Raw genomic sequence first — 23,457 nt, 5'->3', positions numbered from 1 at the left:
CGTCAGCGCTGGCACACAGGTGGTGAGGCCGCACAAGTGCGCAGCAAAAGGGCTCCTTGCCTCCAGCTGGAGGTTACTTGTATCGGTCTGGCCCGGCCCTTAAACACACTTTACAAGAACAGCAGGGTTGCTCAGTTGAGTGGAACAGAACGGAGCCCCCTGCTATTGTGCATTTGTTGGCGTGATTAGTGATGGACCCAGGACACATCCTGCAGCCCCAGAACTCTGGCTGCCCCTGAGGTCCAGTGCTGTCGGAATGTTGGGGAAGGTGGGGTGGTGAGGGTTTCTGACCACCCGCACAGGAAGAGTGCACTCACCTGTGTTTTTTTTTTTTATTTTTTAAAAGAATGATTGATGGGAGGGAGATCAGCCACTGAAAATATGTGGGGCCATTCCTGCACATATTTTCCATGCTCACTGCACAGCCGAAAATCATGTACTCTGGGAGGACACAGTTTACCACTGATGCCCTCCCCTGTCATGTGTAGCTGATACCAGACAGCCATGCATACATCAAAAGCATTTGGCCGTCGACAGCCTGATTAGAATTTCAAGGCCCCATGGAATTGTAGCTCTTGTCCAACCTTGGTGGTGGAGGCGAATACTGAAGAATGTTAATTGGCAGGCTCATGGAAGGCCTGGGTGCAGGAAATGACAATGGAGACCAGACGCCAACACCTCTTGCTAATGTATGTGTCAACTTGGTACTAACACTCCTCCTTTGTATGAAAGGGCAGTGGAGGTCCTGTCTGGAACCACTTCTTTCAGAGCAGGGAAGTATGTGAATTTTAGGAGACCAAAGTCTGCCTGCAACCCCCTATTTCAAAGGAGGCCCATGTTGTGACCAAGCACTGCATAGGGCTCAGGGAAATAGGGAGACACTAAGATGGGTGGGACTTAGAAGTATATGTTGTCATCCTTCCCCTGTCTGTTGCCAAGTGCTCTGGTTGTGACCTGAAGGATCACTGAAGATTGTTGGTGGAGACCCATGATTGGCTCAATTAAGTTGGGCTTGGCCTACACCAAACTCTAGGCCCTGTTTGCCTTTAAGGCGGCTGAGCCCCTCACTGATCAGATCACCTGAAGAATTTGCAAGGAATAAGGACTCATTTGGATCCAAGCTGAAGGTACAGTCTACCTTGCATCTTCCACCAGTGAAGGAAGGCCAGGAGTTCCAAGAGGAAAGCATGATCCCTCCCCTAAACATCTCCCAGGGACAGAGGGAGATACTAGACTCAGAGGACCCATTCAGCATCTCCAGAAACGGTACCCAGCCAGCACAGTGTGCCCTGCTAGGTTTCCGACAGCAAGCTTCCTAGGTGGGAAGTACCGGAGAGTCTCTGGACAAGGCTGTTGCCTGTATCTCCTGGCTTTGGGCTGTCTGCCTTGAAAGGACATGAGCCCTGTGAAGAAGCTAGGAGTGCCACACAAGCATCATCCAGCGTCCATCTTTTTAAGGACAATTTCGAGACAGCTGAGTTCTCAAACTGCATCCGGCTGCTCCACTTACTAATGTCACGCTGCAGTCACCAGAGCCATCAGAGATGCCCCGACCAGCATTCCAGATCTGCCAAACAGCACCAAGACGATTCTTGGCCCTGAGCTGCTGCGCCAGTCAGCCTGCAGACATCTGTCCAGCCTCGCTTGCCAAACTGCCTGCCGCCTGGTACCCGCAGCTGTCACCCGCAACTGTGTCTCACGGGCAGCAAAGCACCATGGAACCACCTCGATGCTGTCTGAAGGCACCTAGAGACAGTGAAGGCCTTTTGCCCCTTTGGTGCTGGGACCAAAATAATCTAGAACAGTAAGACTGATTACTTTACCAACCAACCTCCCTCCTGTCTGGATCATCCCTTTCCTTTGTGAAACTGTCTGCCCTCTGTGTTCCTTTACAGTGGGGGTTGTAATTTTAGCGTGCTATAACTGTCTGTTGTAGTAATAATAAAGTAAACATTTATTTTTGTAAATGACCTTGACTGGACAGTCCCCTTTTATCATTGGGTAATAATTGTATTTTCGCTGTGTTGCAACTAACCAACGATCCACGACTTTGCGGAGATAAGCCTGCCATTCGGTCCTGGTTACCAACAATTGGACAAGGAGGTCTTAAAATTTACTTGTATTCCAATCTGTTCGGATCCCTTCTGGTGTACTAGAGGTGTGGGGTTGATTGATGGTTTAGAAGCCAATATTTATCCCTGGACCACTTGTGCCTTGGAAGTTGATTCGTCACAGGCAGGCGCACAAATCTCAGAGGGCGCTGGTAGACCGGGGGCCGGCACTGCACCTCCTCATGGGAACTCTTTGAGCTCACTTTAAAGCCTTGCTATCAAACTTGCACTGGAAGTGCCTGCCAGTGTTTTCCCAAAGCAGTCTTCTGAGAGTTAATGACTTAATTGGATTTGCATAGTGCTACTTGTGTCATGTCTTTTGGTCAGGTCTACCGCCAGCCACTCGATTTATACGCACTAGGCGTACTTCACTGAAGCCCTGTTAAAAAGCATTCGCAAAGCCATCAGTTTGGCCTTGTGTATAAGTCTTAGACATTTTCCAGCCACTGCTATTAGATTGGCCAGGAACTCGCATCATTTTGCACCTGCTACCATCAATTGCAGTTAATGACAGTGTATTTGTATGTGCAGGTCCGGCTGGTCTGTGTTGGAGAGTATGGAGCAGTGATGGGCAAGCTGCTGCTTATTTTGCACTTTTTAAAAGTTTGAGAAAGGGGACATGTGGGCCTGTGAGGTGTTTGTGTATTTGGTGAGAAACTTAATTGATGGGAGAATAGCTACCCCCTCAACTTAACTGCCTCAACTGAGCTCCCAAAGTGCCTAATCAGTGGGTACACAGACAAGTAATGCCTAGGAAGTCTAATACCGTTTAAAGGAGCAGCTTAAACATGTGATGTCTCATTTCAAGACACAACTACTTTATGCATTTGGTGTTTTGTAATGCTCATGTCTTTCACAGGTAGTGCATCCCTCACCCACAATGGGAGTTGCAGCTGCAACCCCAAATATGAAGAAATGTGGGGTACAGCAGTGGGCAGCGATCCCTGACATGGCACAGGTGTTTGGAAATCTTTGGGCCCTGGCACTTAGTAAACACTGGCTGCCTCTTTGCGGCCTTGTGCCCTTCGGAGCTGAGGTGCCGCTTTGCACAGCACCGGAGAGCTTGCCTCTCCATGCTGAGCCGTTCTGTGCTTCATCTCTCTGTAGGAACGCTGTCCTCCCGTGTCGCACACCAAGGAATCGCCTTGAAAGCATTGGTCACTTGGCTTTGTGTAGTGCTTTAACTGGAAAACGAGCAGGTACTCGCCAAGCTACAAAGCAGGACGTTCGACGCACTCCGCCGCTTCGACGTGGCACCATGGGCACAGCTCCCTTTTAGGCACACCCTGTTTGCAGGCAATGCCCAGTGGGATTAAATTATGTGCCAAGGAGCTAACAAACGTGTATATGAGATCATTTCACACCAACTCCCAGTTTATGTATTGTGTTAAACTTTGAATATCTGTACTCAATGAGACTTTCTTTTTTTGCGCATCAAACGAGCAGATATCATAGCTGTAAACTAAGCTTTAGAAGTTTGTTGTTCGTCTCTCCTTTTTGTTCTGCCCAGTGGGCCCTGACGGAGACATTATGGACACTGCAGGTGGTGGAGAGAGGAGGTGGGAGAGGGTAAAAAGCTTGGTCCTTTAAATTGTGTTATGTGAAAATAAAAGCTTTAATTTTCACCTCGCAACATAGTTTTGTACCGGTACTCCTTCAGGCGTTTAGGTGCAGGCACTCAAATGTAAAAAAAAATTAGAAGTGCAGGTACTGAGGGCCGGGTAGGACCGGCCCATTTAAAGCACTGTCTTTGCACCACTAAACCATCTGCTGTAGTTGCTGGTCTCCATTTGAAACGTCCCCATCTGCCATGGACTACTGCTATGATGTGCTGCTCACTAAAGGGGGAGCAAACACCTAGTCCAATTGAAGCCTGTCATGGTTTATTACACAGCATACTCCAGCCGGGGAACTCCTTCCCCTACAATGAATGTGGCGCTCAATAAAATGCTTTTTATTTTTAATATACTGCGTAGTAGGCCTCCAACCCGTCTTGCACCCAACCTCCACAAAAACCCTGTGCCACAATGGACTAGGAACCAGGCTGGTGTGTATCAATGAGATATATTTATTTTATTTAATGAAAAGGGAAAATCAACCAAATGCACAGCCACCAATGTTGTGGCAACACAAATGCAATATCCTATCTAGAGCGACCAAGTGGAAGTGGGCTGTTGCACTCGCTTTGGTTATAATGACAAACCGGAAGAGACAATCGGGTTGAAATAGACTGTTGCACTTGCTTTTGCTCTAATGACAAAATGGGATAAAAATTCCACACAAAGTGATAGCACCAACCGTTAAGCATCCCCCCCTTGCAACACTCCCACCCTCCCCAGCCCCTGCCAAACATCAATTAAACGTGATTCCTTTGAATGGAAGGCAGTGGCCAGGAGTAGGAATAAAGGGGGAAATTTGATTTGGGGTGAAGCCAACCACTGCAAGATGGGAAGCTAGCAAACAAAAGGAAACCCCGTTTTTGGAGCAAAATGGGATTTTGATTATTACTCACAACTGCCAGAATAGAAGAAAATTCGTATTGCTTACACTTAAAAGATGGGCAGCGTTTTAGAGACTACTAATTAGCACACCAGGGCAAAATAGTAGGAAAATCGGTTCTTGGGAGAAAGCAAATGCAAAGGGAAAATACAGTGGCAAATGGAAATTAGTTTATACTAAGGCTTACAATGACAGGCAGCTCAGGGAAGGAGGGAAGGGGTTTAGTTTACAATGGGGAAAATTGGTTTTCAGTGACCAGGACAGAGGCTTAGACTTCTATGCAAAAGGGATTGCTCACAATGGGAACAACTGGGTTTAATAGGACCAATGCAAATGGGAATTAGTTTGGTAATGCACACAATACACAGACAAATTTGTTTTTTAGTTACAGGGAGAATTGTTTTGAGGCAACACGGACTATCACAATTAAATACCAGGAACAAGATGGTTGATTTTGAATTGCAACAATCTTGAACCGTGAATTTCAATGGGGAATTGATTTACTTGAAAAAATACTAAGGATTTACACAGACCACTAACATACACAGGCAAACAAGAGCTTTTTCTATGGGGAGATAACTAAATTACACTGGCAGTTGGGGTTTTCAATGGGATATTGGATGTACTGCTACAAAAAAGAAGAGTTTATGCAAATTAGGGCTTGGATTTTTGCTACTTGCACAGCAAGCCTTGGTTTAAGATTTCAGGAAAGGCAGCTGCATCTTGGGGCACTCTGGACAGATAGGGCCAGGGATCTGGTCACTGCACTCTCTAAGATGGTAAGGTTCAGCAGCCTTCTCAACGTCCTTCTCCTGTCTCCCAGGTTTTTGTGTGGCCGTAGTCCTAGTACAGTCCCCCCTGAATAGCAGAAATGACATCACTAACTTTACAATCTAGGGGAGGACCCTGTAATTATCCCTGCCACTAGGATTGGACAGTTTCCATCCCTCTCTCCGCCCCCAGTTGGGATTGGTTCAGGGGAGGAGAGCATCATATGTCTTTTCCATTTGTCATCCTCCTTTTGTTCCCTTTACCACTTTTGGCCAAAACTAGTTGTGTATCATTACTGCGTAATTGTACTAGCCACTGCCATATGCAACATATATTCTGTTTGAGTTGGTCATGGGGAATTAGATAAGCCGACTGCCAAATCCGTGCGATGTAGCATGGCCATGTGACACCTTTTTGTTTTCATGAAATATACAACAGTTATGAATATGTAAGTTCTCAAGCATGTTCATAATTTCATTTTCCACCTTTTCATCAAATCTCATTAATTGTCACATGTTCAGATCAGCCAGAAACCTGATGCAAATGGCCATTACAGTTCCCAGAGTCCCAGGTAAATGCAATGTATATCCTTAAAACCACCTGGAAATGACATGAACAAAGGCATAAAATTGAGATCCATCCTCAGTCTGATGGCTGCGCAAAATGTCTAAAGCAAAATAGTCTTTTAATATGAATGATGAGTGTATCTGTCAGCAAATGGGCTGACTGCTTCATCCCCCACAGCCATCTGTTCCCCTGGGTCAGCCTGTGACTAGAGGGTTTTTATGAGTCTCTTTGAAATTGACAGTTTTCTCTTTGAAGTGGGTGCAACAAGAACTTGCACCTTTTCGTCATGCTTTAGCTAAGAATTGCCTTTTTTGAAATTCCTGCCATCATGTCTGCAGAACAAGGAATTATGACGCCTCCCGCAGCATTACATTTTATTGCAGGGTTGTTCGAGGAGAGGTGCAAATCCAACTGGAAGTGGAGCTTTTTTAATTGTGAATTGTATGCCTCAGCCAAAACCAGTTTTTCCTGAAGTAGTCTCTTCAAAGGTTACTGAGTTTTGTGGGTAAAACCTAATATACATTTGCTTTGGTCACCCCCCTCATCAGGTTTCCCTGACATTTTTCTGTGAGCAGTGGTATCTTTTTCCATTGTGGCTTTTTAAAAGCAGAATTTATTTGCAAATACAAGTGCAGGCTGGTTTTTCTTTTTAATGTTTGAAAATCCTGTCTTGCAGGTCACAGGAATCTTTGATCTCTCTTCCTTGGGTGAATTTACATTGCTGCTTGTCCATTGATGATGGGTAGGCCCCTTTCCCCATAGTTCTTTAATTTGACATAAACACAAAGGAAAAGCCAGGCCGTTTTTGGTAGCAGTGTTTCGATGCTGCTGTTGATGGGAAAGGGAAAGCAAATGACAGGCCGTTTTTGGTTGCAGTGTTTTAAATGCTTCTGTTCAGGTGAAAGACTTCTGTTTGGGAACTTTAAATGCACCCGACAAGCTTTGGTGGGAAAAAGCATGCATGACGGCCCCTAAAGCAAATTTGGAAACAAACGGGTCAAAATGGTGGGTTTAACAGCAGAATTGTAATGAAAGCCCTAGGGTTTAGAGGCATGTTTTGAAATCTGGGTGTTGTGTGTCCCATAGAAACGATTCATGCGCCTGCAGAGTAGACTTCTGGCACGTCATTGAAGTAGTGCCCGAGGCAGTGCCACTACCACCCTGGGAAAACTGATAATTATTATTTTGTATTGATCATTTTTATGTGATGCAGAGTTGTGTCGGTTTTTTCTTTTGCTAAAAATTGTTTCAATTAAAGCAAATAAAAAAACTGATGTAGATGCTGTACAAATAACTGCAATTTAAACTGTGTATCTCTTGGCACCGTTTTTAAAATGCTACGCCAGGAAATGCAATGCAAATCATTGTATTTTATAACTGACCATGACCCGAGTACTAATTGTTGTGTAAGTGTGCGGACACCCTAGGGCTAGTAATTTTCAAGTATCGCTGACTGTTGTTAAATCAACATATCTATGCTGCTCAGATATTCCCAAATGGCTTCTGGGATGTTCTGTGCCAATCTGACAGGGGTGCTGCTCAGATATGTTGCTACTTAAATATTCTCAGGCTAGATGCAGTCCCAGCAAATGTTTGTCCGTTTTAAATATAGCCATCTTTTTCTAAATGACCAAGCCACTTCAAACTGCCCCCAGTTTAATCTCACGTGGTGCTGCCCTATTTACCTATTGCACACACCGTCCTGATGCCTTGTGCATTGCCAGCGAAAATTGCTACACTCCTATTAAAGGCCCCAGAAAATGGCCCACGTCAGTTGCATATCCCATGGAAATGGTCTAGTTTCCTATTTCTCCCAGAATAAGGTCTCCTGCCAGTTTCTTATTGCCCTAATAAAATGCCCATACCTTGAGGATATTGGGTGGCGAGGGGGTGGAACATTTGAAGGGGGCTGAGAGGGCAAACGATCAGGCTACTTTGTAATGGACAGCACAGTTAACCCCCTCACACCCCAATCGCTTAATTCAATGTGTTCCTATTGGTTGGCCTATCAGATGTAGCTTCATTTTTGACAAATCAAGGCCAGGTCATAGTATTCCCTTAGGCGAGAGTACAGAGTGCTTGTGGTTAGCCCGTTTGATGCTTTCTAGACTTATGCCTATGGGCTCAGTGGGTATATTGAGCGGGTTCTGCATTAGCAAATTTGGCTGTGTCTGATCGGTTGGTCAATTTGAGCCATCGGGTCGTCCTCTGGGCAGCCTTTGGTACCGCTGTTCTTCATTCTCCATAAACTTGATGGGTCTTTAAAGCCTCTTTGGTTCTTAATGGATCCAAAAAACTCTGGTCTTGCATCTCTACCCTTTCCGTCTTGTGCAATGCAATTTCAACCAATTTAAGGCTTGCTCTGTCCCTCAGTATCTTAGTGTCCCCTTCCACCGCTGAAGAGTGATGTGAGGTGCCTGATCGGCTGGGATCTTGACTATTTCATGTCATGTATTTGTTAATGTTGTCTCGCCAGACGTTTTAGCAAATCGATCATGTCACCAAAGGCTTCCATAGGACCTTAACTTGAAGAGCTAGTGGGTGGAGTGCTGGCTGCTGAGGGTTGCTGGTTGAAGCTGTTCTATAATGTGAGCAATGTGCACAGTGCATGGGCTTATTGTCTCAATTCTAATACGAGGTTGGGGGTATTAGGCTTGAGGGCTACATACGATCTAATGTGCTTCTTAAACTCTTCCGTTTCAGGGCTCTTCGTCAAGGTGCAAATCACTCAGTGAGTCTCCCGAGGGCCACAGGTAAGAGGCCCAGCTTATTCCTATATTCTAGTGCACCATGACTAATGTAGATGATTCGATGGAATAATGGGAGGTGTGTGTGTGTGTGTGTGTGTGTGTGTTCCTAATTGCCATACTTTTAAGATGGATGAAACATGTAATTTTTGATTTGGGTAATTGCTGATCTAACAAGCATCAAGGCCTATGTGTGCTGGTCCTACATTTACAAATGTATGTTAATTCTTTGTGGTGGCAGCGTACCTCGTACTTGCATGGTTCCACCCTTGTGTGCACACAAGCACCCCCACTTTTTGTCAATCTTTTCAGGTGGTCACAGCACTCTTTTCAAGTTGGTAGAGTACACCCTGCAATAGGAGGTTTAGGACCAATAATGGTAATGATGGGTGAATGTGCAGGTTGGGTGGTTGTGCACTATAAACATGTTGAACCAGTAGGCCCTTTAAGACGAGGTAACAGTATCTGAGATGGATGGGGATGCAGATCTTACTCGTACATCAATAATCAGACTGACTCAGGAAGGTGGCAAAACACAACTGTTTTAATTGAAATTGTCTAAAACTGGGAGTACAACGGGCATTAACGGGCGCCGCACAGTCATAAGTCTTTAAATTCACATGGAAAAACACCTTCATAGTCAAATCTTGTCATGAGTGACGTCCTACTGTGTGGCAAAATAAGAAACCTACTAGGGGATGTGATGGGCTTAAAGGGAACATCTCTGTATACTTTCTATGGGGGACTGGACTATGATTGGGGTCTCTAAGGTCAGGTGGACAGCTATGCCCACCCTAATGCAAGTCATCTTATGTATCATACTAATACATGACGTTTCATTGGCTTCTCAAACTATAGGGCTGTTTGCTCCGTGGCCCTCTACAATTGGTTGACACGCTTGTACCCTTCTGGAATATTCCACTCGCTAGCAGCACGCAAGCTGGTACCCCAGGTGCTGGAGGGTTGGCTTGGTCATGCCTCACCACCCAAATAGCCTAACATCCATCATCGCTCCTGCTGTCTGCCATTCAGTTAGTTCTTTGAACTTGGCCTTGCAAAGGATCACTGTGCCTTTTGAATAAAAGGGAGTGCGAGCATGGCCTTAACTTCTGGTCTTGGTGTAGCTTGCCCAAAGTCTATTTTCATCTGACCATGTGACAGGAGACCACGTTTTGAGCTCCTTCGTTGTGTTAATACCATTCAATGAATAAAGTCAAGAAGATGTCTTTGTCCTCAAATGGTGACATGGGGCAGCCCTGATGCTAATGGGGCCACACTGAAGATTTTAAATCCACACGTGGGTGCGGTGTGAGTGCGGGTGGTACCCCCAAGATTTGCGGCACACCCAGAAGATTTAAAAATGGGCTGTGGTGATGGCAGTGATCATGGGTGGCCCCCACACCAACTGGGCCCCTGAGAAGAGTAGAACAAGGCTGCTGCAGTGACTGCGGGCGGACCCCACTACCGCAGGGTGCCGTCCAAGAGCTGTGGAAGTGTGAAGGCAAAACCAGAAGGGGCCATTGGCCCAGTCAGCCACCAGATATGGCACCAAGGTACTGTGAAGGGGTGACTGACTGCGGCAGTCACCCCATTGTGACATAGTGTTTGTGAATATATGTTGTATGTAAATGCATGTGTATTTTTATGCGTTTATTTAAGTAGTGGGAGATGTAGAATTCAGGGCAAGCATTAGGGGGAATGTTTTGTAGGGCTGAAGTTGAATAGGACGTAAGGAAATTAAATGAGGAAAATGGAGGTTGAGAAGAGGTACCCTGGCGTGAGGTAGCTGGATAGTGTGGTGGCCTCTCCGAGGCAGGCTTGGGAGATGGGACCACCCACAGACATCCTCTGGCCTCACACTGCATGTGGGTGGTATAGGAGTTTAGGTAATATGTGCTGTGTCAGATTCACCATAAGCGTCCCCGCGACCCCCTCCAAGGAAGGGTGAGCTGACGTAGGGGGGGGGGGTCCCCATATAGTTGGTGCTCACGCCAGAGGAATCCTAGGTAGTAATAAAACAGAAAAGCTATTATAAGCATACAGTGTTTTTTTTTTTTATAAAGGAGGGTCCCATTAGTATCTCACTATGTATTCTGGTGTCTGTGTCCATTAGTAATCTAGGAACTCTGGGTGTAGCCTGTCTCCTGTTAGAAGCCATTTTGTTTTGAGATGCAGGGCCCCTCCCTATGCAGCTGGCCTGGAGCTGGTTGTCCCTATGGGGACTGGGGACTGTGCCTGCACCGGGGAAAGGTACACCCTGGCACGGAGTAGGGCCAGAAAACGGGGGCTGCACATGCATGTCTGCTGGCGTTTCAACAATCGATCCACACGGAAACTTGCTGTGAAGTGGAACCACCGGCCTGACCTTTTGACAGACTGAAAACAATAATTTGAGGCTGTGACACCATTAATACGATTCACTGATCTCCAGCTAGAACTTGCTGGATGTGTTCTAGAGGCAGAACCACTCTTTCAATGAAGCCTGCAGCTGTGCTGGAATTAGTTTCATGCTTCTTTAGAAATATCCTGCCCTAGAAAGGGCATGGATCTTATAGGGCGATCCCAGGGTTCCCTTGAATTGAATTTCATGTGGTTGACAAAGCCTCACTTCATTGGGGCATTCATTGGGGCAAAACGAGGTGGAGGAAGGTCCAAGCATCAGCTGAGGAAGCCATCCATGTACTTCATAAGGCTCTTACCCGCAGAAATGTAATCTGTTACCTGCTCTGGGGGTGGGGGAGGGGTACAAAAGCGCTGAGGGGTATGCAGCTCTGGTTCACTGGCATGTGGCAAATCGTTGCCAGTTTAGGGAAGTGCACCTTTTTTGCTCAAGCTGCTTCCTCTGCAAGTGCCAGCAGAGACGCAGTGCGTGTGAGTGTGCCCTGACTTGAACATGGTGCTACTTCTAGGCCAGTTCAGCGTTCTCCCGGCTGTATGCTCGGACCCTATTGCATGCTGGTACTTGTAGGCCCGCATTCTGTAAATACTGGCATTGTCACTTTATAGCCTGCAGGGCTATAAAGTGACAATGCCAGTATTTACAGAAAGTATGTATTTTTAAGGAGACAGTGTGTGCATGAAGTAGTGATGTGTGGTGAGAAGTGGGCAGTGGCGTGTCCACATGACTTTATTTGGTGGGCAGGATGCCCATGTTGAGCAGTTACCTTGAGTGTTCATTACTGCTGTGCAGCACAGGGTAGTAACATTTACCCGAAGTAATTACTTGGGCTCATGCCAAGGATCCATGCACAACTCTATGGCCATCCAAAGAGGTCTTGTATGTTCTCTACGTAATTTTGTCACAGCCTCCTCTCTTTCATCCTTATGGGTCGAATACAACAATTAAATATTCAGTGTTCGAAATTTGGGGGGGGGGTGGTATTTAGCTAGAGCCTGGTTAGCTTGCAACAGTGTCCAGGCTTTTGTCTCCCCAGGGCAACTGATGCAGAAGAAAACACAACTATGACTTTAACTTGGGGAGTCATCATTACTGGGCAAAACGATGTTTGCATCTGCCGAACGCTACGCACTAGCCCCTTGCTCCCCAATGATGGCGCCTGGTCTCTGCGGCCTTTAGCTTCTGCTTACCCAGTCTTCATTTCGATCGCTGCCATTTGGTGGGATCGTCCCAGTTGCGCCCGGCGCCCAGTTACCTCCGGGTTCGGCGCGCGGTATCAATGAGATAGAGTAGTGACCTTTACTCCTTTGCACCAGGAGACCCCCTAGAGCAGCGTTGACGCTCCATTATACGCCAGTCCCGGTGTGTGACTCAGATCATTACCCATCAGCACACCTGACATGCCACAGGGCATCACAGCACACGGGAGGAGGGGGGTGTAACGTGGGCGGTGGGTGGGGTCTGCTCGCCCCACGCACCAAATCCTGGTGATTTGGGGTGTTGTGCATGGGAAAAGGGACAGGGCCCCTTTAAGGAAAAGATGAGGACAGAGGGAACGGGGGGCGGGGCAAGGGGAGGGGGAAGCGGGAAAGTCGGGACGAGGGGCAGTTCTGTATTAATAAAGGTTGAATGAAGACGTGCCCGGTGTCGCAGCGTATTTTGTAGGCCAGAGGCCTTACAACAACTGGCGACGAAGCCAGACGGACCGCGCACACGAAGAAAACGCCCAGACAGGGAGCACGCGAGGCAGGGAGGAGCCAGCGCGCCCGAAGAAGGTATCCGGAGCAGCAGAAGGACCCGCCGCCGAGGACTATACGCGAGGTGCGGAGGAACCTACGCGCACGTAGAGAGCAGCTGGAGACCCCGAAAGCGAGGAGGAGCCGGAGCCCGGCGTAACGGAAGGACCCGACGTCGGAGGTACATACGCACGCGAGAGAGCAGCTGGAGCCGAGGAGGGGCCCCGTGGAAGAAAGGAAAGGAGACGCACGCCGCAGAGGACGAGGAGGAGCCCAGTAGACCGCGGAACAGCACTGGAGGCCGTAAGGTGCCAAGAGCACACGCAAGTACTGAATAAACCCCACAGGCCCTGAGGAAAAGGTGATAGGCACGGCAACGCAACACAAGCCACTTGAAAGCGAGGAACTTTATACCTACACGAAGGATTAAATGAGCCACTTGAAAGCAAGGAACTGAAGGATTTAATGAGCCACTTGAAAGCGAGGAACTGTGTGCATGTGTGAACGTGTTAACGGCCACTCGAAAGCGAGGAACGCGTTAAAGCGCCACTTGAAAGCGAGGAACTGTATGCACGCACGAGCGTGGCAACGGCCACTTGAAAACGAGGAACGTCACGCGCAATCGAGTACGAGCAACAGAAAGCGCCCACCCGAGAGTGAGGGAAGTAAAACACGCATACCAGCAGACACTCAACCTCACCAGCCATGTCGCAACAAGGGAGTGGTGGGAGCGCAGCGGGAGACACCACGGCACCTGCCACGCCTGGCGTGACTCCCACAAATCCAGTCTCCTTCCTACGCCGCCCAAACCCATTCTCGCTAGAACCACAAGAAAACCAAGGGCAAAGGTGGCAAGAATGGATGGACGAGTTCGAGGAATTCATGAGGGCAGTAGGAAACCAAGACGCCCCGAACAAACTAGACATGTTCACTAACTTGGTTGGGAAAGACATAAAAAGCGTCATCAAGACCATCCCTGCAGCAGAAAGGAACACATACCAAAGACTCATTGAAGCCATCGACGGTCGATTGATAATAGTCCCGAACAGAGACTACGAGCGTTACATCTTTAATCAATGCACCCAGTTACCCCAAGAAACAATTGGCCAATTCATATTACGCCTACAAAGGAAAATAGCATACTGTGACTTCGCCAACTTCAACGATGACGAGGCCATCCGCCTGAGAGTGATAGAGGGATGCCTGTCATTTTCCGCAAACATCTTCTAAAAAAAACCCTCCCTCTGAAAGAAATAGCTGAAGTCGCCAGAGTATATGAAAGAGTGGATGCTCAGGCTGCACACATGGAGAACCCGAGAAAGATAGACTCCATCGCAGCCGTCACCACCAATCAAATCAGCCGCCAACACAACAATACATACAGACATACCAATGGAACAACGCAAGACGCCCACCACCTGAAAGACAATGTTACCGATGCGGGTTTGAGTTTCCCCACAGAGGTCAATGCCCCGCAATTGGCCAGATGTGCATGAGGTGCGGACAAGAGAATCACTTTCAGAGTATGTGTCGGGAGAAAACACCCCCGCTGTCAGCATATAGACCACACAACCAGCAACCGACCGCAAAGAAGTTCGAGCCGCGGCCCGAGCCAATGAGACCACCCAACCCAAGACCATACGCGGAACGAGAATACGCCAAGCCAGCCGTCAACCCCAGAACACCAAACAACTCCGGGTTCATCAGGGCGGTCGAAAACCTACAAGTGGACCAAACAGATGCACCGTATGCCAACCAAGAACAAATATATCACATGCAAGCGTACCCAGAAGAGGAAACCCGGAGGGAAGATAACACCAGAGACCCATACGAAAACCCGCCAGTCGAAGAACACCCTGCACAATACCTACCCTATGCTGAATACGACCGATACAGCAGGGAATACGTCCGACTCATCTCGGAAGCATCCGACGACAGCGCGGCACCCAGAGTGATGGTACACCTGGGAGAGATAGACACTCCATTCCTAGTGGACACGGGCGCAACCGTAAATGTCATGAGTTACATAGCATACGGCCATCTAGCGAACAAGTTTCCCTTACAACCATCCTACGCCCACATATTTCAATGGGGCGCAACACAGCCACTGACCTCAAAAGGACAATTCACATGTGACCTCATACACAGGGGCAAGAGAGCACCGACCGCGATACACGTAATCCACAGCCAGGCAACTGCCAGATGCCTGCTCAGCCACAAGACGGCCACAGCCCTAGGTCTCATCGACTTCCACTACGATGCATCAGAGGTGATCCAAGGCGTCCCGCCTAATTCCTGCGTCATACAAGCCATCCACCACATTGCCCCAAACATAGGAAATCTGAAATCGGCGTACCCGGCCCTATTTGAAGGCGTCGGCAAACTGAAGAACAACGTCATCACGCTACATGTTGATCCCAAGATCCAGCCAGTACCACAACACCCCAGGAGGGTAGGGTTCCACCTGCAGGCGAAAGTATCGCACGAGTTGCAAACGCTACTGGACAATGACATCATTGAGAGGGCAACAGGACCCACCCCGTGGGTTTCCCCACTGGTAGTCGTCCCCAAAGCAGATGGACGCCTCTGTGTGGACATGAGAATCCCCAATACCGCCATCCAACGGGAAAGGCACCCGGGTCCCAACATAGAGGACATGCTAATCAGGCTCAACCAAGCCACGAAATTCTCAAAACTGGACCTCAACCAGGGATACCACCAGCTAGTGATTGACCCTGCATCGAGGCCCATCACAACATTCACCACCCATGAGGGCCTATTCCGCTACAAACGACTTAACTTTGGAATCTCGTCCGCTGCCGAGATATTTCAAGAAACAATCCACAGACTGATTTGCTCCGTCCCCAATGCATTCAACTACAGCGATGACATCCTCATCTTTGGCGTCACACAGGATCAGCATGACACAGCCCTACACCAAGTGTGCCGCATCCTACAAGATGCCGGACTGACACTCAACAGTCAGAAGTGCGAAATCAACACACGCACCCTATGCTTCTTCGGCCACATCTTCTCGGACCAAGGAATAAAAGCTGACCCGGACAAGATCCGCGCCATTACCAACCTGCCTAGCCCGCAGGACGCCTCCGAACTCCGCTCGTTCCTGGGCATGGCGGGATACTGCGCCCGCTATCTCCCACGATATGCGTCACTAACATGCCCACTGCGACACCTGCTGAAAAAAGACAAACCCTTCCAGTGGACGGACCAATGCCAACAGGCTTTCGCCACGATAAAGCAAGAGCTAGCGGCCAACCGCCAACTGGCGTACTTCAACCCGAGCTGGCGGACAGAAATAACTGCGGATGCTAGCCCAGTGGGGCTGGGTGCCATCTTGGCTCAAACAGATCCACAAGAGAACTCCAAAACCAACATAGTGGCATACGCCAGCCGCGCACTCAACTCCACCGAACAAGCATACTCACAGGCAGAGCGGGAGAGCCTGGCGGCAGTGTGGGCGTGCGAAAAATTTCACCACTTCGTCATCGGACAAAGGTTCACCCTCGTTACGGACCACCAAGCCTTACTGGCCCTATTTGGCAACCCGAGAATTAAGATGCCCCCACGCATTGAACGATGGGGAATCCGTCTTCAGGAATACGACTATACCATCATTCACAAGCCCGGAGGCGACGCAAACCCAGCAGACTATCTATCACGGCACCCGGAAGGAGCTCCAGACACCGCAATGCAAGGAGAAGCCGATGAATACATCGCATACCTGTCACACAATGCTCTTCCCCCAGCCATCACCGCTGAACTATTTGCAGAAAAGAGCAGAGCTGACCCCACCATCAAAGCGGCCGTCCACCTCACCAACACCAACAAGTGGCGGCAGGCGGCCAACCAACACTTCGAAGAAGGGGAAGGGGGGGGAAGTAGACAGAAGAGACTTGGCCAGAATGGAGAAAATACACAACGAACTGGCCACAACAAACCAAGGCACACTACTCAGAGGGAACCGCCTGGTAGCACCCAAGAGTCTTAGAAAGCCACTAGTTATGATCGCCCACGAGGGTCATCGAGGCGCGGCGAATACAAAAAAGATACTCAGAAACCAGGTGTGGTTCCCCCACATGGACACCATTGTAGACGACATACTAAGACACTGCAACTCTTGCCAGGTAAACGCGGCCGGCTCACCACCCTGCCCCCTGCGCATAGTTCCGCTCCCTGACGGACCGTGGCAGCGAGTGGCACTTGACTTCTACGGCCCACTCGAAGAGGGGGGTCACCTGCTCGTGGCCATAGATGAATACTCCTGATTCCCATTGGTAAAACACGTACAATCCACAGCCTTCCACCATGTGGTAGGCCCGATAGACGAAGTATTTAGCGAATGGGGCGTCCCCAACGTAGTGAAAACGGACAATGGATCCCCATTCCAAGGACAAGAATTTAGGAAATTCGCAGCGCACCTCGGATTCCACCACCAGAAGATCACACCATTATGGCCCCAGGCCAACGGAATGGTGGAACGGTTCATGGCGAACATTAAGCGCACACGCCAAAAAGCAGCAACAGACCAAGCCTCGATGCCACAAGCCATCTCACAAATGCTACGAAGCTACCGACATACCCCCCACGAGGCAACTGGACACACCCCAGCCGCACTCGTGATCAAATACAAACCGAGGACCAGGCTTCCCCAACTCGAGGACTACACTCCGGAGGAGGACGACGAGATCCGACGACGAGAAGCAGAGAGGAGACAAAAGGCCAAAGAATGGACTGACCGGAAACGGAAGGCCAAGGAACCCCTGATCCCCGTAGGAGAAACAGTGCTAGTCAGGCAGGCCCAACGCCGTAAAACGGACTCGAGACATCAGCCCGAGTCCATGATAGTGACAGAGGTGAAAGGACCCATGATCACCGCCCTAGGAGACCGGGGTGAAATAACCCGCAACGCGTCATACTTCAGGCGAATGTTCCAAGGAGACAGATCTGAGGACGTACCTCTTGAGGAAGAAGACCCTATGGACCCAGAGACCCCTCCCGATCCGCCCGAGGCGCCGCCACCGGCAAGCCGGGAGGGCGAAGGGGGAGAGCGAGCCGAGCGGCCCCACCGGCTAGCCAGACGGCCCACTCGGCTCATCGAAGAGATGTAAGGACGAACTTCAACGATAAGTAAGAGGGGGGTGTTGTGCATGGGAAAAGGGACAGGGCCCCTTTAAGGAAAAGATAAGGACAGAGGGAACGGGGGGCGGGGCAAGGGGAGGGGGAAGCGGGAAAGTCGGGACGAGGGGCAGTTCTGTATTAATAAAGGTTGAATGAAGACGTGCCCGGTGTCGCAGCGTATTTTGTAGGCCAGAGGCCTTACAACATGGGGGGGCTCGAAGGATCCGTAAACCATGAGTCCAGTCAATAAAATGGATGCACGACTATAGTGGTTTGAACAGCAGGTGCCTCGGAGGGCACCACACCCAGGGTGTACTTCCCCCACCCGCCTGGTAAATAATTGACAGATCTGCGTGCGATCTCGACGCCACCAGCTTCTGCCAACCATCTGCTTATTTTGTTCCGCGCCTCCAAACCTGCCACCCCAGGCCCTCTCCCTTTAGCTGCAAAGAGCAGGCGAGGCGTCATGGTGGCACCTCACCGCACACCTACGCAATTGTGAATATTCAGTCACTAGCCGAACAGCTGCTATTACAAGAGGCAACCGCTTCCACCCGGCTTCTGTGCCCAGTGCACCCGCTTCCCTCGGGGAAACCGACCCTACGCGCCAAGTCCTCTGTCTCCCCTGCCCGGCCTCCCTACTGCCGGGCACAGTTTCAACCGAGCCAGGGTCCAGTGGCACCATGCTATAATCCTAGGGCTTCATAATCTCTTGTGCACCCGCTTCTTTCTTTGTCCCCAACGCTCCTTTATCGTCCCTGGGATAAACCTCGTGCTGTCCTGTACCCGGAAGTCAACACGGACCTGTAAGCAAGAAACTACGCCCTGGATTGCCAGTCATTTCTGCCTGAGCAGCCCCCGTTTTATGGAGGGTGAAGAGGCAGGTTTTTTTTTTGGGGGGGAGGCACGACCTCGAGTTTGCTATTTCTGACCCAATGCCGTTTCAGGGACCTTTCAAAGGACTCGGCCTAAAGTTTTCCCTGCTTATTTTTTTTTTCCTTCTTGTTTTGCTACCGGGATGTGGTGTCATTTGAACCATATTTGCGCATTTTCCCTGCGCAACACCATGGAGTATTCTGTGGTGTGCTCAAGATGGCGCCCACTACTGCAGTCTTGTTTATTCTTGGGCCACCACAGACCAGCTCGGGCTGGTCTATAGGGTAATGTCTGACGTGCCGGCCCGTGATTCTAGTATGGGGTCTTTTTTGGGGCCACTGTTTTGGACAGGAGTACCAGTTTCGTAAGTTACTAGACTACATTTAACCAATGCCAATGCTACTAAGCAAATATGCCACTTTAAATGCATTACTAGCAACATATTGGACCAAAAACACCCCATTGAGTAGTAGTACTCGGTCTGAAATGAGAATTAACAAATTCTAATCCTTACATTTGGGCCACGATGTCGTTGGTGCTTGCCCCATTCTGACCGTGGACACAAACTGAAAGTGCCCATCGTGAATATTTTGAGCAGTGCAGAGAGAATATACGTTTTATAAAACCGCAGAACAGGTCAAATATAAAACATTGAGGCAGTAGAACTGGTGCCAGCCTTAAATGGGAAGTATCGGTGGTTGGGTGGGTGCCAGGGGAAATGTGCCCTAGTTACTGGTGATTTGGTTGTGCGCCACATGGCATCATAGTGGCATCCTGGCAGAGCACCAACGGTGAATGCAGTGCCCCCTGCAGAAAGTGAGTGGAATATTCCACATGAAGAAGGCAGTTCCATGTGAAATGACGCTGGGGATATAGCCAATGGCCTGTAGGGATATAGTTCCAGCGACGACGACCTGTCCCCTCCTCCTTCCGCCCATCGGAATACACCACCAGGAATCCTCTTTCCGAGAGGTGGCCAGGAGAAGCGAGCTCCCTGTGAAGGCTGTGCCAGAACAAGCAATCCCACCCCCGCTCCCCAAGATGCGTCTGCAAGGGGACCTCTAATAGTGCGCTTGGAGGAGGGGCTCTACCCACTACATATTCCAGGCAGTATGTTACACCTTGAGATGGTACTAGAGCCTTAAATGGTGATGACGCTGGAAGAAAAATGCGCCATGTGACACAAGGAGGGGGGATATCCTGGTCCTACAGATGAAAGCGAAAACTGACCCCTCCCACACACCCCGACATTGAAACTGGGGAAGGGATTCTCCTTTGTCAAGAGAAACCGCATCCCTTAGGATTGCCGGGCCAACCTCCTTGCTTACCGGATTAATTGGCAGTAGTAATAAATACTGTGCAGAGAACTGTACTGTTTGGCAAAATACGGGCAATTTGAATAGTGCGCCAGGAGACAGCATGGCAACTAGGAATACTTTGCTAGGGAGAAGTACACTCCCAATACTGCCCATGGGAATGGACATTGGGGGGGGGGGGACTTTCCTTGCCGTCCATCTGGAAAAGGGTATGTCTCGGGAATACTGTGTTAACACCAATGGTTGGTGCAGGGGCCAAGGCCGGACGGGAAGCACAATGCGCTTTATGGATTTTAGGCCGCATTTATTACAACGCTCACTGCGACACATGTATGTAAAAGGCAGAAACTCGAGCAAAATCCTTTTCAAAGCAGTACAGTCACTCCGCGCATATCACATTTCTTAGATTCCTCCACCCCCCCCCCCCCCCCCCCCTTAACCACCTGGGAGCCGAGACCACTGCACCTGAAGCGAGTTTCTCCGGATCCCTCTCCTCTGTCCCAAAGACCTTGATGCATGCCTGTCTGACCACCCCGCCGGCCGGGCCGGTTCAGCCCCCCAACCTCCTTCGGATACCCCCTCCTAGGGGCAAAGTTACATCCCAGTAGCCAGTCCTTAACGGCCCTTTGGCACACTGCTGGTGGGGACAAGCTCCTAATTACAAGTAAGGATGGCGGGAAAAACGTTCTAGTGTGGCACGGAGGCATAGACCGTGTAGGGCCTGAGAGGGCAAGACCCACTGAAAATCTGTAAATGGCCACTCTGCAGCGCTCATTTACAGAGGTTACTGTCACTGCAGCGGGCCTAACTACACTAGCTTCTGGCCCCACTAGTTGGACAATCCGGGCAACGTCTCTGGTGCGGTGTCGGGAAAGGGGGATTTGGAGAGGGGGTGGGGGGGGGAGGAGATTGCGGACAGTCAGTCCATGTTGGGCAAGGTACCATACACATGTGGGATGGCTGTGTGATCACCCTAGACCCTGCTGCACCCACCCCCGAAGCCCTAGACCCTGCAGCACCCCACAACCTCCTCTTGAATACCATTTACAAGCCTGGAAAGGGCCTGTAGCGTCTGCCCTTGCACTCCAAGTGCAAATGAGTTCCTTGCCCGAAGTCCACCATGGGGCACAAGTCGCCATTCATTGCCCTCCAGAGAGAGACACGCACACACGCTAGGTAGTAGAAGAGCCAGGCTACCAGGAGGCCATAAGTTATAGCATAGTAGTACACACCCGCGTGGTGACCTACACACGTGACCATCTAAAGTTTGCTGCCACTCCGAGCCCAGGTAAAACCTCTGTTTTTGAAGGGCCTCTCCCTATTCAGATGAGCAATTTGTAAGATTTGGTTATTTAGTAATCCAACCCGAATCCCATAGCTGTTACATCAATAACCACCTTGTGAACTATAAGGGGCAGCAGGATTAGTTAAAGCGGGTCTTCCCTGATGAACAATATAACACACTCACTGTATAGGCCCTCTAACAGCAACGTTCATGGCAAGTGTGTGTTAGTAGAAACTATCACTTCACAGTCATATCTTTTATAACCCAAGGTTGTCGGCTCTAGGGCATGAGGGTTGGAAACCTGACTGGTTTTCAGTATGTCTCTGATTAATAATTTTGAAACCCATTTGCATACATTTAGAATCCGTTTCTATCTCATGACTATCAATGAGGGGTATCCTGAAAATCTGACATGGAGCCGGCCCTCGAGGCCTGGAGTTGGACAACCCTGTATAGATGTATTTTCAATGTTCACCTGTATATGGAGGCGAGTCGACTATTCAATTTCTACTCGTCATTGCACTGCACAGCTTCACAATTACTTTATTCTTGTTTCTACTAACACTTGCCTTCAACATTGCTATTAGAGGGAGGGCCGACCCAGTGAGTCTGTCACATTAATAATGATCTGATGGATCCTGCCTCCTGCAGGATCTGCCCTGGGCCAGTAATCCCAAGGAGCAGGAACCGGGCTGACCCAGGTAAGTGGAAATGGAAACCTGCTCTATTTACTTCTTATGTTGCATAGTACAGGCAAGTAGGAGAGAAGATCACAAGCCTCCACTCCACTCTGCTTCCCTGCCCAGCTCCAAGTTCCCAACATTCCTTTGGGGAACTCCCAGTTGCCCCAACGCTGCAAGCTCAGGTAGCATTCCACAAAGCCCCTTCACTCACACAGACATCGCTCATATTCTATAGGATACTGCACGATCCACAATTTGACACAGAACTGCTAATGTGCTGCACTTCACCTGCTTCATCTCAGAGCTGATTTTTTTTTTTTTAATTTTTTTTTTTACTTACGTATTTCTGGCGCGCTGTGTGGGGTGCGCATGTGCTGTGCATGTCTGTTTTGCTTGCAGAGTGGAACCACAGCTGCTTGCACATATTTAGTTGTTGCTGCTGGGTATTGCTGACCAATGACCATGCTACACCCTACTGCTGCCTTCCTCATCCTGCAAACGCCCACATCTACCAGCGATGTCCTACCTTGACCTTCCTCTGCATGTCTTAGACGTAGCTCTGTGCTTTGAAGTTGAGGGCCAATGTTTTCCAAGATTTTTTTTTTCCTGAAAGAAAATGTCTTAATTTTAGCTGTAACCCAGCTCCTTGTGTAATAAAAGCATCTTAACCAAATGTGCCTTAAGACACTATCTGTAAACCTTGTCTCTTTACATCTCCTTGTACTGAATTGCTGTTAAATCAAGCATTGGCAAAGCCAACATTTTCAGATGTTGTAAAGGCTTTGCCAGGCGCACCCATAATAGGCCCGGGTACTACCGCCATTTGACACTGGGTGCCATCTTTTGGCCTAATAGTGACATTACGGAATGAGTTGGCAAATGCCTACACATAAGCCAAAACCTGTTTGCTTTGGCAATGAATGTCCTAAGACACCATGTTCAAAAACACAATGATTGGGCCGAAGCTAGACGCTAATTGGTGCACCTGCTGGCTTCATCTCGGGTAATGTGAGCTCAGGGTTTAAGGCCATCCAAGCTCTGGGGATCACTTCTCCAAACCCTGTTGATCCAATCATGTCTCGGAGGGGGAAGGTGGCTGCTGCCGAGAGCGTTTGCTAACCAGCCGTTTCCTTCTGTCTTTTTAGGAAAGTAATCACACTGGAAAGGAAAGACGACGAAACCTTCGGCTTTGAGATCCAGGTGAGTCTGCGGTTCCCTGCGGCGGGAGACGCCGGCTGAGGCCGCAGCCGGCACCTCGCTTCCGCCTGTATTTGTGTACGCCAAACAATGCCTCACTCCAGAGCCTCTATCAGTGCCCGGGCGCTGTGC

The 23,457-nt window shown here is 49.3% G+C and overlaps 1 protein-coding gene across 1 annotated transcript in view; it reads left to right on the top strand.

Moving 5' to 3' along the window:
* TAMALIN (trafficking regulator and scaffold protein tamalin) overlaps positions 1–23,457 on the top strand; it is a 95,709-nt gene that overhangs the window by 53,312 nt on the left and 18,940 nt on the right. The window contains exons 2-3 of the mRNA XM_069653895.1: positions 8,652–8,701; positions 23,274–23,328. Of these exons, the coding sequence (XP_069509996.1) occupies positions 8,652–8,701; positions 23,274–23,328 (105 nt within the window). The remainder of the gene's footprint in view (positions 1–8,651; positions 8,702–23,273; positions 23,329–23,457) is intronic.

The sequence above is a fragment of the Ambystoma mexicanum genome, chromosome 3q, assembly GCF_040938575.1.
Source record: "Ambystoma mexicanum isolate Mex_15411 chromosome 3q, UKY_AmexF1_1, whole genome shotgun sequence".
In the NCBI taxonomy this organism is placed as follows: Eukaryota; Metazoa; Chordata; class Amphibia; order Caudata; family Ambystomatidae; genus Ambystoma; species Ambystoma mexicanum.
The sequence above is the reverse complement of the archived record's forward strand: the minus strand, read 5'-3'. Positions and strand labels throughout refer to the sequence as shown.